This window comes from Mya arenaria, chromosome 1 (assembly GCF_026914265.1).
Source record: "Mya arenaria isolate MELC-2E11 chromosome 1, ASM2691426v1".
Taxonomy (NCBI): domain Eukaryota; kingdom Metazoa; phylum Mollusca; class Bivalvia; order Myida; family Myidae; genus Mya; species Mya arenaria.
Window position 1 is genome coordinate 60,573,696 of NC_069122.1, and position 17,467 is coordinate 60,591,162.

Here is a 17,467-nt window from a genome sequence, read left to right on the forward strand (position 1 = left end):
GCCATTTATGATTTACTCATATTGTGCGATGATTTAATCTTTGTTTCAACAATACTGTAAGAAGGACCGGTGTTATTAAAAGTAAAACTTACCCTAGTTTGCATTTACAGTATGCGTCACACACACGCTTTTCCTTTGTATCGATGTCATTGACAACATGGCGGCTATCCGATTTTCTCTGACTTGGATAGATTTCACCCCGTAAATGTTAGATATCGTCATTTTCTAAAGATATATCGAGCCTTCCGATGTAGCAGCCAGTTACAAATTCCTTTGACTTCTATTTTTTTCGCATTGTAATGTCACATTTATGATAATTTGTCAGGAATATCGGAAAGCGAAACGACCCGAGACGCCATTACTTCCTCGTTTGTTTGACGGACATAGACAGAGTTCGCTCCCTTGATATCAGGGGGCGTGGCTTAGAAGCCGCTGTCGTAAGGTCAATTGACCGAGAATCTGACCATGTGTTTAATCATGTTATCACATCTAAGGAGTTGCTGTAGTTGGGGTCAAGATTTGGAAGAATGTATTTAATTTTGCCCAGAAAGACGTGAAGAAGTATCAAGTGTTAGACATAATTACAGAGTACTTAATTTAGTAAAACTTATTATTTACTTATTTTTAAACAAAAATATGTTGTTTTTAATGAGTAACATTATTTTTTTAGACATATGACAGATGTTAATGAAAATGGTATGCTTAACCAACCGTTTTATTTGGAATGAAAATGTAACCTATACAGTGAAACTGCGTTCTCTCGAACAAGCGGTCGCTCGAGAACCGGCGTTCCCTCGAGGTCGGAGCTTGGTCCCAAACTTTTTTCCTTCTATTTTCATATAAAATAAACCCACGCTGCCTCGAAACCTAATTATGTCGAGCAGTCGAGCAATTTCATCGGTCCCAAGTACACAAATCGTGCACAAAACCTTATGGCTCCCTCGAGGTCATAATTTCACACTTTTTCCCGAACGCGTGTTCCAAAATAAACAAACAATTGCCAGGTGTTAAAATTTTCGCAAGTTGTAAAAATTGCAATGACAGTTGAAAGGCAATTTGATAAGGTGTGAAAAATCGTTTATCACTGTTAACGCTTGACCGATATTAGTTGATATGGGCATTTGAGATGATAATTATGAGAAGTTAATGACGAGAAGTTAATTGTGAGAAATTTAAATGAGTAATAGAAATATGAATAAAACACTACCATATCGATCCAACATCGGAATATCTGAAAAGAATTCCTTCTTGTCACTTTGCTTTGCAAAATGGCAAATGAGAAAGAACTTACAAATTGTCGAACACCTGAGCAATCTAGTGAAGGAACCATGACTGGGGGGAAAGCTAGATAAAATACACTGAAAGATATTTCATATCAAACTGGAAAATTGAAAATCGGGTCGTTCGAAACATCGGTTCCCTCGAGGTTTTGGCTCGGTCCCTGGCGACCTCGAGCGATCGCAGTTTTACTGTATTACATTATATATATGAATCTGGCCGTCTCATAGGACGAATTATTTTTAAGGCTATGCTTTACTAAGCGTGTGGATATTGATTTTAAAATGTCAGATTTATTGGGTTCACATTTTTTAACAAAAACACACACTCTTATTATTCATTTTTAAAGCTTTGTTGTTTTTTCACTGTAAAAAATATTGATTTCGTAAGTATACATATACACCATGGAAAATGGAAAATACAAACGAAACTTGAAAAAATACATCACATTGGCGAAACTGAATCTCCGAACGTTAAATTTACTTCAATTTTGTTCATACCATGAACACATTCTGAGGCGTTTAAAATGCATTTTCGTTTAACTGATCCTTTTTTTTTCGCAATGTTTCAATCTAGAAAATTGCTTAGTTTTGTGTTCATGTGGCATTGTCTTCATACCGTGACCGGTGAAAGAACATACTTTGACCCACATAAAATCATGGCAATGGTCGCTGCCCTTGAGTGACTCCTTTTCTGTAAAATATTGACACACCCCCCACACCCCAAATAATAACATGACTCCCAACGATCGTTCCTGTAAATAGGTATTTAACCCCACCAAACAGAACCGACTATGTTGGTCATTTAATATGTGTGCTCTTAAGTCTTAGTAATACAGGTGGTAATGCTGCAGCTATTGCTGTTGATACTACCACTACTGCTTCTGATATTGTCACTGTCAACACCACCGCCACAACACCACCACAACCACCACCACAACCACCACCACCGATGATGATGATGATGATGATACCCCTAAAACTACTGCCGCTCCTGCTGAATTGTTGTTGTTGTTGTTGCCACTTCTACAACAACAGCTACTACTATTCCTTCTACTAACTATCATATAACTACTACTGATGCTGCTAATCTCGCGTTAATCAACTATAATGTTGCTGTGAATGAAGGAACTAAGCTTTATGTATCAATGCGAAGACCCTTCATTTATCTATTTATAATGAGCACAAAGTACAATGAACCCTTAAAGGGACTGTACACCAGATTCGCACCAAAAAATGTTTTTTTCTGGAACGAATCTCAGGTCAATTATATAATGAAATGTGTTACGCTTTGATATCATAATTGTAAAAAAAAGTACCAAAATGACAAAAAAATGTGTCCGGGACAGGGTTCGAACCCGTGTCGCCAAAATTGCAGTCCAGCGTCGTATCCACTGAGCTACGACGGCTTACTCTATTTATTACATAATTAAGCTATACACGTACCTCGGTAATACATGTGATAACACCGACTAGCCAATCACGCATAAGGAATGAATTCTACCTGGTAGACATACCAAGTAATCTTTTTAATGGAAAAATACAAAGTAACTGCTGAACTTAAATAACTTGTAAACTATGTGGTACTTCAGTTAGTACATTGCACACATCAATGCCAAGTTTATGTCAGTTTTCGACAATTTTCTCCTTTTTTCGCTATTTAATCATACGGAGTACAGCCCGTTTATGCAGATTTTTGACATCCTCAGATAAAGGACTCCCCAGTATCATTTTATTAAATATACATGAGTCATAACATTTTGAGCCGGTAGTCGATAAGTTTGACTGGGGTTCATGATTCTTTTTGGGTCAAAATACATCATCACGCCGGCCAAATCCTAATAGCTAGCTCTTATAGAACAATACCATAATGAAGTTGTTAAATTAAACGACTTGATTACGGTATTGATCTATAAGAGGCTATTAGGATTTGGCTGGAGTGAGGAAAATATTTAGGGGAACTAAGAAATATAGTTAGTACATTTGTACTTGATGTTTTCAATCTTTAAACATAATTCAAGAGTGTGGTTTAGATAGTTAAATATTGTTATCAAAGAGATTGTTCATAAACAATATCAAAGATGTAATGCTTAGCTTAGTTAATTAATAATTTTACTTTTTATAGTTAAGAAAATCATGTCAATACTTAATAATAAACTATTATTGAAATGTTTGTTTTATTTTTGACAAGTTTCATAATAAACAAAATGAGATGAAGGTTAAACCTAAGAAACATGCACTATAGAAAGATTTTTCTGAAAAATGACCAAAATCATTGCTCTCCTGAATTTCATGCTGGTCGTAATGGCCATTAAATGAAATGAATTAGCTGTTACTGCAGATAACTAATAAAAAATACATGGAGAACCAAGTCAGCCCCTTAACCCTTAGCACAAAACCACTGAATGGAACATAAATTATGTCATAATGCATATGCAGCTAAAATCCAAGTATATGCTAGCATACAGGGGTTTCCTTCTTAATCGAAAATGGATAGGATTCTTGGCATGATGTTTAATTACATGTAGGAGCGCAGTATTTAAAATTCTTTGCATATTTGGTAAAAATGTAAAAGTACAAACACATTAGTATGTCTAATTTGGCTTAGCGGGAATAAAAAAGCGCATTGGTACAAATTACCCAAAATAGCCTCTCCTGACTAAATTACCGGTCGCGCACCTGTGTAAAGTTCGAAAAGTTTTGTAAGTACTGTACTGTTTAACAACTCCTAAAAAGTATAAACATTAGTTCCCTACCTGCTATTATGCCGACCATTACTCCAAAAACTAGCGAAGAATGCTCCATACTGCTTTAATTCCAAAGAATTTACTCCGAAAATTGCCGGCTTCTCTTCTGTCGTATAGAGTAACGTCGATGCTATTGTCTATCTCAGATTATTATACGACCTCTTATTGGGCATCACAATTATTAATATACTGTAAAGTAATGTAAAGTAGCTCGACTACCGTAAATTGGTCGTTTTAGGTGATACAACATGGCGGCGACCATGCAAAAAAGTTTATTGGAGGCTCTGGACTGGATGCGATTCGAACACATGAAATTGAAACGACAACTCGTTTTTTGTCATGGTCTTCGCCTAAAGGATTTGGAAATCTTGGTAATGGTTTTAATATTGCTCTAACTTCGAGTTTATAGACGAAAGTCAACAAAGGAGAAACACATTTTTTGTGTCTATCTTGAAAACAAATTATGAAAATTTTATAGTTGAAGCATAAAAAAGTGGTCTTATTTGTCATATTATCTATCATTCATGATCAACGCAGTTTCTCTTGTCTATCGTAAAATATTATTCTTGAAATGTTGAACTTTAGCTGTTTATCCAGATTTTTTCTTATTATCTATCGTAAAATATGTTGTTGTTTTTTAAATTTATGATAGACAATAAGAATTATTTATATTTTTCTTATTTGTCCTATAATTACATGAAAACACAAGTAGTAAGTTTCTTACAAGTCAATCATGGTTTTTGCTTTACTGTAATTATGTATAATTTGTTTTCGTATTGTCTATCATAAAATATATTTATTAAAATTTATGATAGACAGTAAGAAAAATATTTCATGATAGACAATAATAAAAATAATTCATGATAGACCGTAAGAAATATTTTTCATGATAGACAATAAGAAATATTAAAAAATAATTCTTATTGTCTATCATAAAATATGATAATATTTATGATAGACAGTTAGAAAGATATTTCATGATAGGCAATAAGGCCATCCTTAAAAAATTGAATGTTTGCTGTAACGCGACCGACTCACGAAATTACCGCGACTCAACTTTTTTTAAGGCCCTCCAGGACGAAATTTTTTTTTTCGCATCTCCGAGCGTACGGAAAATAATCTTTCCGCTCATTATATTTTCTTTCCGCTCATTATTTTCCTTCGGCTCATTTATATTACGTCATGCGGTTGACTTTTGTTTTTATCGACAAAATGGCCGACGAAGGCGAGCGTGTAACCTTTGCGGTTACAGTTATCGAGAAAAAGGGGCCTGAAACCATATTCCATGCTCGAAACTCCATTAGAAAATTCAGCACAAACGAGTCCTGGTTTGATGTCTTTTCCGCTTTAACTGAAAATGTCGCAATTGACCCTGAAATAGATGAACATTTTGAGAAAATTGCGTCGGTGCAGGTGTCCTCGAATCTGGAAAATCCTACACAATTCAGTCCAGATACTTACGATAAAATAAGTGTCTTATATGACTTTGACAAGACTCTGAAGTATGTCACGATCACAATTAAAACTACACCACAACAGGAAGAACAGTGTTCAGCTTCTGCACCAGCACTCTTGCTGTTCTCAGTTACTGATAGGAGTATGGGAACTTTATAGAACTGGTAAACAACTCAGGATGACTGAGATTGCCCAGGAACATTGTGAGTAGGTTTCTAAAAATGTTACTCAAACAAAGCCAATAAACAAAAATGATGCAATGCATTAGACTTTATTAACAGGAAACTTATTTTGGATGTTCATTATAAATACCAAATTTATTATTATAATGTTCTGTAACTATTTATATTGTAATCCTAAGAGTTTGTTGTACAACAATGTAGACACACTGATGAAGTATCTAAGTCTGTGTCCATGGGATCTGTCCAAATGAGGATGATGGAATGAGACATGTCTGATGATAGTCATCACACTGTACTACATGATAATGGATTAATGGATGAGGTCTGTCCAAAATGAAGTGTCAAGCAATCTGAAATGATAAGAAACTTATTTACTGAGTAATTTAAGGCACACAATGGAAAAAAAAAATCCCTACCTACCTACTCACTGTAAAAATGATGGGTAGCGTTACAGCAAACATACAATTTTTTAAGGATGGCCTAATAAAAACAATTCTTGATAGACAGTAAGAAATATTTTTCATGATAGACAATATTTTTTCTTATTTATCATTTACATAAAAAAATATTGTCTATCATAAAACATGGTTTTCTTAATTGTCTTTCCTAAACATATATATTTTATTTATTTTCTAATATAAAATGAATCTTTCATACTGGGATTAATCTTATCAATAAAAAAAATAGAAATGAACATTACTGTTCATTTAACTTTAACCATTGTTTATCTGCCATCATATGGCTTCAAGATAAGTTTAATGAATTTTATTATAATAATAAGGTAATAAGTGATAGTGGTTATGAAAGTTTATCTTAAAAGCAGGGGAGAGTTCAGGAATAGACGTTAGAGAGGGCATACCTAAGGGGCGTACTCCGCTCCCCAAGAAAGGGCATACCTAAGGGGCGTACTCCGCTCCCCAAGAAAGGGCATACCTAAGGGGCGTACTCCGCTCCCCAAGAGAGGACATACCTAACTAATAACTCTTACTTGTCTATTAATTACAGGTAGCAGTCATCCTTTGGTTTAGATCAGATTAAAGATAAACAGAGGAAGGTGTTGATTCTCATTTATGACTGCTACAACCTGATTATCCTGAAACCCTACAGTTCCACAACATGCCGGTGTTGCAGTGCCCGATAGATGGATGCGAATGGAAGTCACAGGACCTGGGTGCAGAATTTGCGGCTGCTCTAACTGCCGCGCTCCAGATTCACGACAGAACTGTCCACACAGCACTGGCCCGCCCAGCACCACAAAAGCTGAAGTTGGACCCACCGTCCATTACTGCCGGATGTGATCCAGACCAATGGTCAGCATTCACCAGACAGTGGGACATGTACAAGGTGGGAATGTCTATCGCTGACAACGTCCTGGCCACTGCCCTGTTCTACTGTTGCAATTCAGATCTACGCACAGACATTATGCGTGATATTCAGGGGGACGTTGCGAACATGGCAGAAGCAGATCTTCTGGGTGCAATCAAGAGACTAGCTGTCAAAGACGAGAGCACCCTGGTCCACCGCATTAAACTTAACAGGATGACCCAATCTCCTGGGACAGGTATTCGGACATTTTTGGCCAGTCTCCGAGGCCAAGCTTCACTCTGCCAGTATAAGGCCACCTGCAAGGAACCGGGCTGTGCACATGTTTTTGATTTTAGTGATGAGATCATCAAGGACAACCTGGTTAGGGGCATTGCTGACCCAGAGATTATGTCTGATTTGCTTGGTGATCCTAAGACAGACAGAACACTGGAGGAAACTGTGTCTTTTATTGCCCAGAAAGAACAGGGCAAAGTGACGAAAAGTGCAGTGGGCGACTCAGCTGGTGCCATGTATGCTGCTCGTTCAAGCCAAAAACCTGCCCCAGTTCCTGGAGCAAAATGCTGGGCATGTGGAGGCCCTGCTCATGGTCAGAGGAATGACCGAAAGACGAGGTCTAGAAACTGTGAGGCCTGGACATTCACCTGTGGTAAATGTGCAACAAAAGGACACTATACCAAATGTTGTAGTAAGTGCACTACTTGCGGTTTGTGGGGTCACCGTGACTCTTCATCAAGAGCCTGTCGCCAGGGTACGAGTCTTAGGAACCCTCCCAATTCACATGTCACTAGAGGTTCAACAAAGGATTCTGACTATGATAAAGCTAGTTACGTCTTCGACCAGTTGTGTTCTACATCGGAGCAGGGCAGATCAGCTATTAGGACTAGCCAGGCTATAGGATCCAGATGTCAAGAGGGTGGAACACCTCTCGAACATTATATATACGATGGTCAGTGGGTGGCTAGACCTTCCAAACCCCACCCTATGATATTAGTGAATATGACACCACTGCCAGAAGAACATGCATTGTTTGGACACCCTATGCGAGATGCCTCAGAACTCAAATCAATCACAATGTCCATGGTGGCCGACACAGGTTGTCAAAGTACAATTATACCCTTACAGTCCGCTAAAAATCTAGGAATAAAGGAACACGACCTCCTTCCTGTCAAACTTGTGATGCGTGGGGCTATTAGAGAGGATCTTGGAGTTATGGGAGCCATTGTTGTTAACATTGCCACTTGTACGGTTGATGGGTCTGCAAGGTCAACACGTTTGCTCTGTTATGTCTCAGATGCCATGGAAAAAGCTTTCCTCTGCAGGGAAGCACTCGTCTCTCTGGGGATAATTCACACTGACTTCCCACAAGCAACGGCAGAAACATCCCCTGACATCAATGCCTCCATGGATAGTTGTGAGAATATTACCTGCTCCTGCCCAAGACGTCGACAGGAACCGCCACCTATGCCCACGACTTTACCCAATGGTTTGAGTGCAACAGAGGACAATGTGGAAGCCCTGAAAGAGTGGCTTCTCGACTACTACAGTGCTACGACTTTTAATGTGTGCGAACATCAACCACTGCCACTAATGAAGTGTGAGCCCCTCCAACTGCATGTTGACCCAAGTGCCCCACCAGTGGCAGTCCACAAACCAGCACTTGTCCCAATCCACTGGCAGGATAAAGTCTATGCTGATCTAGAGAGGGATGTTCGCATCGGTGTGCTTGAGAGGGTCGATTCGAATACCCCCACAACATGGTGTTCCAGGATGGTGGTAACGGGTAAGGCTGATGGTACCCCCAGACGTACAGTTGACTTGCAACCTCAAAACCGCCATTCTGTCCGCCAAACCCATCATGTACCAAGCCCCTTCCATCTGGCCGATAGAGTTCCACAGGGCATGAAAAAAACAGTGACAGATGCTTGGAATGGGTACCACTCTGTGCCAATCCGTGAAGAGGACCGACATTTCACGACGTTCATTACACCATGGGGGCGCTACAGGTACAAGGTGGCTCCACAGGGATTCATGGCCAGTGGAGATGCTTATAATCAACGCTTTGACGCCATTATTGCAGACTTCAAAAACAAGGTCAAATGTGTAGATGATACATGTATGTGGGAAAATTCCATTGAAGCAGCTTTCTTCCAGGCTTGTGAATGGTTTGACCTGTGTGCTCGAAATGGTATCACCCTGAATCCGAAGAAGTTCCAATTTGCCCAGGACACTGTTGATTTCGCAGGTCTTACCATCACACCAACGAACATACGACCAAGTACAAAGTTTCTGGATGCAATAAGACACTTTCCTACACCATCTGACATTACTGGTGCGAGAGCTTGGTTTGGACTAATCAATCAGGGGGCATATGCTTTTGCCATGACAAGACAAATGAAGCCATTTCGTGCTCTTTTGAAGCCATCTGCAATATTTCAATGGACGAATGAACTAGATGAACTGTTTCACCATTCCAAAGAGGTCATCATCCAGGAGATGAAAGAAGGTGTGCGCCTATTTGATCCCACTCGCCTGACATGCCTGGCCACAGACTGGTCTGTAGATGGAATTGGATTCTTCTTGATGCAGAAGTACTGCCACTGTGAAAGCAAGACTCCTGCCTGCTGTCCGGATGGCTGGAAACTGTGTCTAGTTGGCAGTAGGTTCACACATCCTGCTGAAAGCAGGTATGCTCCCATTGAAGGTGAGGCCTTGGCTGTAGTGTATGCACTCCACCAAACACGGTATTATATTCTTGGATGCAAAGACCTCATCGTAGCCACGGATCACAAACCCCTTCTCCAGATCCTGAATGACAGGTCGCTCACCGACATTGACAACAGGAGACTTCTAAACCTCAAAGAGAAGACCCTAGGATATAGATTCTCAATCGTTCATGTACCTGGCAAAAGGAACCTAGGTCCAGATGCAGCTTCAAGACACCCTGCTGGTCAGCCAGATCGTCTTCTGTTACCAGGCGAAGCACCGGAAACTGATACTCTCAGTAATACAACAGAGTTCTACCGTGACACCTTGACACGCTTATACCAGCACGCCGAGGATAATGATATGGCAAATGACAGTGATACAGTTGCCGCTGCAAGCAGTGCACTTAATGCGATCATCACTGTTGTTACTTGGGACATGGTACGAGAGGCCACAGCATCAGACCCGACGTTTGTTGACCTTGTCAACATCCTGGAGGCTGGGTTTCCAGAGGACTGCAGGGAGCTACCAGTGCCCTTGCGCCCTTTTCATCGCTTTGCTGCAGGCCTATGTGTTGTGGACGGTGTGGTTCTCATGGGCCAAAGAATAGTTATTCCCCCTGTACTCCGCAAGCCGGTACTTAATGCACTCCATGCAGCCCACCAAGGAGTCAGCGCAATGCGTGCAAGGGCCATGGACTCTGTGTATTGGCCAGACATTTCAATTGATATTGCCAGGGTGAGGGAACAGTGCGTACACTGCCATAAGATGGCCAAGTCCAACCCGATGCAGCCTCCTTCAGACATAACACCTCCAGACTACCCATTTCAGATGATCTGCAGTGACTATTTCACTTATAACAGCAAGGATTATGTGGTGATAGTCGATAGATACTCAAACTGGCCTATGGTACACAGGTCAGAATCAGGTGCGGAGGGCCTTATCAAGCGACTGCGGGAGACATTTGTGACATTTGGGATACCTGAAGAGTTAACTTCTGATGGGGGACCACAGTTCACAGCTGGAAAGACACAGGAGTTCTTAAAGGCCTGGGGAGTTCGACACAGGATTACGTCCGTTGCAAACCCACATGCTAATTGCAGGGCGGAGTTAGCTGTTAAAACAGTTAAACGCATGCTCATGGACAATGTTACTGCAACAGGATCCCTTGATGTAGATAAGTTCCAGAGAGCCTTACTGATGTACAGAAATTCTGTTGACCCCGAGACAAAATCGTCCCCAGCATTAATACTGTTTGGACGACCCATCCGTGATGCTATCCCAATCCTAAGGGGTCGATACTCTCCTCATGAGACTTGGACTGAGTTGATGTCGCATCGAGAGATGGCCCTTGCCCGAAGACATTCAAGGGATCATGAGCGTTGGAATGAACACACGCACAGATTGCCTCCATTGCAGGTGGGAGATCATGTTTATCTGCAAAACTTGGTCGGCAACCATCCAAGGAGGTGGGAGCGCACTGGGACTGTTGTAGAGGTAAGGCAGTACCACCAGTATGTTATCCGTGTGGATGGTACAGGCCGAGTAACTATCCGGAACCGACAACACCTTCGAAAGTTCACCCCTTTCCACGGCACTCCCTTGCCAGGTTTGTCGGTGACACCCGCTGTGGAACGACCACAACAAGAAGTTTCCAATTGCCCTCCTCCATCCAGGGTAACACCACAGGTTTCCATGCCTCTGACTCCATCACTACCACCAGGAGGTTCTCAAACCCCGCTTAGCTCAAGCGAAACACCCACCAAGGCGTCTCCTTCGGAAAGCATACCAGGTAGGCCAACCAGGGCTTCTACTCCAAGGCAGACTACCCAATCAACTTTAGAGCCAAAGCGTCTGAGCTTTGACCAGTCGGACCACCGAAACTCTAGTCCAGATAGGCCTATGACCAGTGTACCACGTGCCCTTGCCCGTCTTCAACCTTACAATAAAGCAGGGACTAAGGAGCTGCTGACATCCCGGAGACCTTGCCGCCGTGACAATAATGAATGATATCCACATGAGTTGTGCTGTATATTACATTAATTTAGTGTTACAAAGACTGCTTAGTGTTGACAATGTCAAAGGCAAAGACTTTCTCCTAGAGGCTTTTTAATTTGACCACTGCGCTTTAGGACTAATTAGTTTCTTGTATTGATGATTCATTTGTGTTGGATGTTTTTTGTTTACTTTTAAGTTTTCGGCGTACCCTTAAAAACTTGTCCCTGGGGGAGGAGATAACTAATAACTCTTACTTGTCTATTAATTACAGGTAGCAGTCATCCTTTTCCACACTCCACTATTATGCTACATGTATAGGACTTTTCAACAAGGGGGAGGGGAAAATTAGTTCAGTTTTGTATTCATTAATGTGCTGTTGAACGTAGTATACATGTTTATGTCGTGATGGAAAAGGATTTCATCCTTTGGTTTAGATCAGATTAAAGATAAACAGAGGAAGGTGTTGATTCTCATTTAATACCTAAGGGGCGTACCCCTCCCCCCGTCCGCTAGACGTAAACAATTTGTGAAGACATCAGAAAGACATACAAGTGAACATAACACATCGGTGGCCTTCAAGTAGTGGTGATATTGACTTCATGGCATATCTTGCACATGTTCAAGGATTGCGTTCTGCTACAAGACTGGAGAAAATAACTTTTTTCTCAGTTTTATGGCATGTATGCTTTTCTTGTTTTCAACAAATATCACACGGATGATGGATACATTTTCACCAGTATTGGAAATTGTTGGAAGACGTGGAAACTGTTGTTTATATACGGATGAAGAAACATCAAGAGGACATAATTAAAGGAGGTTGCGCTGTTTGAATTTGTTGTTTTTATGAGTTCACATCGCCTGCACATGATGGCATTTGAAAGGTGTAGTTTATTAATTTCCACTCCTTTGAGATAGAATGCAAACTTTGAAGACTTTAGTGATGGGGCATGTACTGGGTGTGCCATCCCCCCTCCCACGGAAGCGTTTGTGTTAACTGTTGGTCATTGCAATTGCTCATTGATCTGTGATAGACTGCAGACTGTGAGCAGAAATTATTGATTGGCAATTGAAGCCAATTCTATTTCTTTCTCACTTACACTTGTTTGATCAATGTACTTTTCTTTATATTATCAAAGAACATATTTGATGCAAAAATTAAAATATATCAATTGATTTTGTTAATATGTACCTTCAAATGTCCATAAAAGAAATGGTATATGATAGGGTTATTTTTGTATGACATACATAAATATCAATTAAAATATTTCTTTGATAGACACTAACAACTTCGTATTAAAATGTACATATTATTGAGATGCGGACAACAGTTTCATAAACGTGATACTTTTAAGCCTAAAATCTGTTTGCTCAATAGCCTATTTCGTCAAGCTAAATAATCTGTGATAGACAACAGTTTCAACGTATTTATAAACGTTGCATTAAAATAGTTCATGATAGACTCCTAAAAAAGTATGGAATATACTATAATATAGTAATATTGCCATTCCTTTTATAACATAAAAGTAAAAAAAAAAAATATCACGACAAAGATGAACGACATTAATAATTCTGATGGCCTCAAGCAGGTCCGATCATAATTTAGGATAGACAACTGGGCCGAGTAAAGCGGATTGACAGCATTCGGAACTCCTCGGCCATTTTTCATTTTTGAAAAAATGGCCGAGGAGTTCCGAATGGACATTCGGAACTCCTCGGCCATTTTTTCAAAAACAACCTCGGATGTATGCCGGTACATTTGTTGAAGTAGTCCGTATTTTTTTTAATAAAAGCATTAATTAAATGTAGTGTTTAAGAGTTGTATTCATTGCTCTCAGTTTAAATTGATTGCCAGTGAAGTGTATTATTACAAACATAATTACGATTCCCAAGAGTTAAGTCATAAATTTTAACTACTAAATAAGATTACTACGCGATCTATTTGCAGCGGACTTAAACGTACCACTTTTTAAGTATGTAAACCGTCCATATACATCCGAGGTTGTTTTTGAAAAAATGGCCGAGGAGTTCCGAATGCCGAATGGATTGACAGTTCTCCACTAGGCTGTAGACTGGTACCCTTATTCTCCTTTCTACAAAAAGATATCAGCTAAACCAGGTGCCCGTCGTGCAATCGAAAAGTATAAGGAAAACGGGAACCCAAACAAAACGGCGGTGTAGGTAGTAAATAATCAGGTGAGCTGATGTAAAAACGTTTTTGTATTCCTTTGTATAACATGTTGGTATATTGGTGTTATTCACTCCATTTCCGACGAATATACATTATCGATATCTTATTTCTTTATTTACCCAAAAGACAAACTTAGTCGAATAATTATACTTCAGAAGTCGGTACCGTCTTTTTTGGGACAAAATTTGCATTTCACCTGGATACATTTTTTTGGATAAAATGTGTTATTTTTAACTATTCATTGCATGGCACATAGCATTTTTTAGATTTATTATACTTTTTACTTTTATTCTTGACATTTTTAATATGTTTAACATATGTGCCCTCACTTTTTTGGAATAGTTCGAGGTTTCAAAAATATGATAACTGCATAAAAATTATGTGCAAATTGTTATGGATACTTGTTTGATGTTTTTGCACATTTTCATGGACGTTCAAATGTTATCTGTAGTTATTTGTATTATTAATGCACCAGTCAATTGTAATCACGGCCCCCAGGTCTAGGGGTAAACCGGGGATAGCCGGGGAAATGGGCTGTGTTTTTACCTTCAAGGTGGCCGCGCAGTGGGGACTATGCAGTCTATGCTCATTTTTACAAGTGATGATCAGTATCTTGAATTTCTCCTATTTTATTGAATATTAACCATTATTTAATGAATAAAGATTTCAGTGTTGATATTTGTATTGTAAAATTGTTAATTAATGTTAAGGGGATATTTTTTGGATTGAACCCTATTCTAATTGATGGGTTTTTAATCCCCCGCCATAGAGTGGGGAGGGGTCTATAGGAATGCACTTTGTTCGTCTGTCAGTCTTTCCATCTGTCTGTCTGTCAGTAACATTTCGTGTTCACACTATAACTTACTTATGCATTGATGGATTACCATATTACTTGGTACAAATGTTGTCCTCATTAAGACGATGTGCAGTGACCTTGACCCGGGTCCATACCTCAAAGGTCAAGGTCACACAAGACATTTAAAGGTCAGAGTTCACATGCTCGTGTCTGCATATTAACTTACTTATACATTGATGGATTACCATATATCCTTCTTTTTTTATAGCCAAAATAACTTTGACATTGAAATTACTTGCATAGGTGGTTAATAAAATTACTGTATGCCCTCGTTACTGTACTATTTTTAATGATTTTTGTACTTATTCTGGTATAATATATATATATATACATATATATATATATATATCAGTAAATATTACAAATATTGAGGTTTGTTTTAAGTTTCATTCCAATTTAAGAATTTCTTAACTTTATCAGTGCTAAAAATGGCTAATGTGCCAGCAGTTGAAATTAACACAAGCCTGTTAGCCCTGCACTGGTAAAATGTTTTCCAGGCTTGCTTAAATTTTGTAATTTATATAGCAGGACTTGTAGAAAATTTGATGCCAAGCTATTAATAAACTTACAATTATGCCTTGAAGTAGTATAAAGCAATAGCTGTAAGTGAATTAACATGAAGATTTTTGAAGAATTTTTGAATTTCAACCTGTTAAAATTGTATATATTGTGGCATACCGTGTGTACGATACAGTTGGGCCCCTATATATACCAAATTACGGACAAACCAGACTATGGAAATTACGGACCAGACATAACGGACCATATTTAGGGACATTACGGACCATCTTGAGAAACTTACAAACCATGATTTATAATGTTATTAACATTTTTTTTTTTAATTTATTCACTCCAACTGATGTTTAAAACTGTTTCTGGCAATTTCTGTTGCATAAATCAGTGTTAATTAGTTGTAATTGTAGCCCGTAATTATAATTGGAATGGTATATAATAAAAGAAACAAACATTATACTGACAGCCTTTAATTGGCAATCATGAAAGTGTGAAAACCCAGTGTGATGGCGCACTTTCACTGAACCTTTTAATTAAAACAGATGAAATGGAAAACAAACAAATATGACAATCCAAAGTTTATTTCAGAAAGCAATCTATCACCTCTAAGAACATATAAAAAATCCGAATTGCAAGTTGTATGTAAAATTATAAATCATTGTCAATAATTGACCTCAAATATGGCATTTTATAAATTTTGTTCTAAAACAAACTGTGAGTGATATATAGTTTATGGTTCATAATGTCCGGAAATATGGTACATTATAAAGTAAAAACAAACTATGAGTTAAATTATATATCATTGTCTGCAAATATGATATGTTATAAAGTTAAAACAAACTGTTAGAAAAATTATTTATCATGGTCCATAATGTCCCTAAATATGGTTTGTTATATCCCCAATTCTGGTCTGTTATGTCTGGTCCGTAATGTCCGTATCTGCACAGATGTATTATTGTGACACTTTTAAATTATTCCAAAGCATCTCTATAAACTTGATATGCGGTCCTTCAGGTGTGAGTTCAGCTAAATTCCAAAGGTGCTCGTCACATATTTATTTATACATTATACTAATTTTCTTTAATGAAAAATTGTGGAATAAATTTTTAAATGACATATATTCACTATTTTGACCAAAAAAAAAAATAAAAAAAAAATGTGTTACTGTATCCAGGCAATGTGACAAGCACCTTTGCTAAATTCTGGCCCCAATTTCTCGAAAATTCCTAAGTCCCTTATAACAGGATTACTATTTTATTTTTAGCCTAGCTGACTATTTTTGTTTTATTAAAATTTGTTTTTATGTTTACGTTAATGAGAGTTTTTAGACTTCAATAAATAATTATCTTTATATCAGTTTCGAGCCACGACGACCACTCAGTTGGGCTTATGAATTGGCAAGTGTGAATGTGAATGTGTGTGAATGAATTGATATCAAGGACCTTGACTGAGATAAATGAATATAGGCGGTTATCCGCTTAAATAAATCAGTCAACAAGAGATATTTCTCCAAAATCCTGTCGTATCATTCATTACTTTGGTGCAAGTTCCGCCATTTTGTTGACATTGACAACTGACGAGCACCTGCTGATCCGGATTGGCGCATACCTAGATTTTTATCAAAAATAAACGTAGGGTACCAGTCTACTAGGCTGTGGTAAGTTTTTCGGTTTTTACCATATATGGAATATTAAAATAGTCACGTGGTGTGGGCATGCGCGGTGCTACACTACCGTGATGCTGACTGTAACAAAAATGGCTGCCTAGAAGAAGGAAATGTGTTGCCGGTAACGAGACTTACGCATACTTGGTTGCATGTTTGTATGAAATCATGAGAAGATAAGTGGTGTTAAATGTGTGTAATTTAAATACTTTGTTGAATTGAGTTTAGCGTCGTAGCCAACGGTGAAAATGGCATCGATCCAATTCCAAAATAATATTTGATGTTTTTCATTTGTTAGTTCTTTTAAGCTCTACTGGCCAAAGGCCAGTAGAGCTTATGCGATGGTAATGTGTACGTAGTATGTGCATCCGTGCGGTCGTGCGTTCGTGCGTCTGTAAACAATTGCTTGTGAACACGATACAGTCTTTTGATTGTATCTTGATGAAACTTGCACAGTATCTAGATATCCATTAGAGCTGGGTTCCTTTCGAAAACCAGCCTGATCCGCCCATGCATGCCTAGATTATGGCCCTTGATAGTATAAAAAAAATGCTATTGT

General features: G+C 38.7%; 2 protein-coding genes across 2 annotated transcripts in view; one reads left to right on the forward strand and one right to left on the reverse strand.

The window, feature by feature from the left end:
* Positions 1 to 4,170, reverse strand: part of LOC128203454 (uncharacterized) — a 68,461-nt gene extending 64,291 nt beyond the window's left edge. The window contains exon 1 of the mRNA XM_052904911.1: positions 4,034 to 4,170. Within this exon, the coding sequence (XP_052760871.1) occupies positions 4,034 to 4,082 (49 nt within the window). The 5' untranslated portion in view covers positions 4,083 to 4,170. The remainder of the gene's footprint in view (positions 1 to 4,033) is intronic.
* A 106-nt stretch (positions 4,171 to 4,276) lies between these two features.
* On the forward strand, positions 4,277 to 12,130 carry LOC128203366 (uncharacterized). Its single transcript, XM_052904799.1, has 2 exons — positions 4,277 to 4,395; positions 6,667 to 12,130. Exon 2 carries the CDS (start codon positions 6,778 to 6,780, stop codon positions 11,698 to 11,700), a length of 4,923 nt encoding a protein of 1,640 aa, XP_052760759.1. The 5' UTR covers positions 4,277 to 4,395; positions 6,667 to 6,777; the 3' UTR covers positions 11,701 to 12,130.
* Positions 12,131 to 17,467: the final 5,337 nt, after the last annotated feature.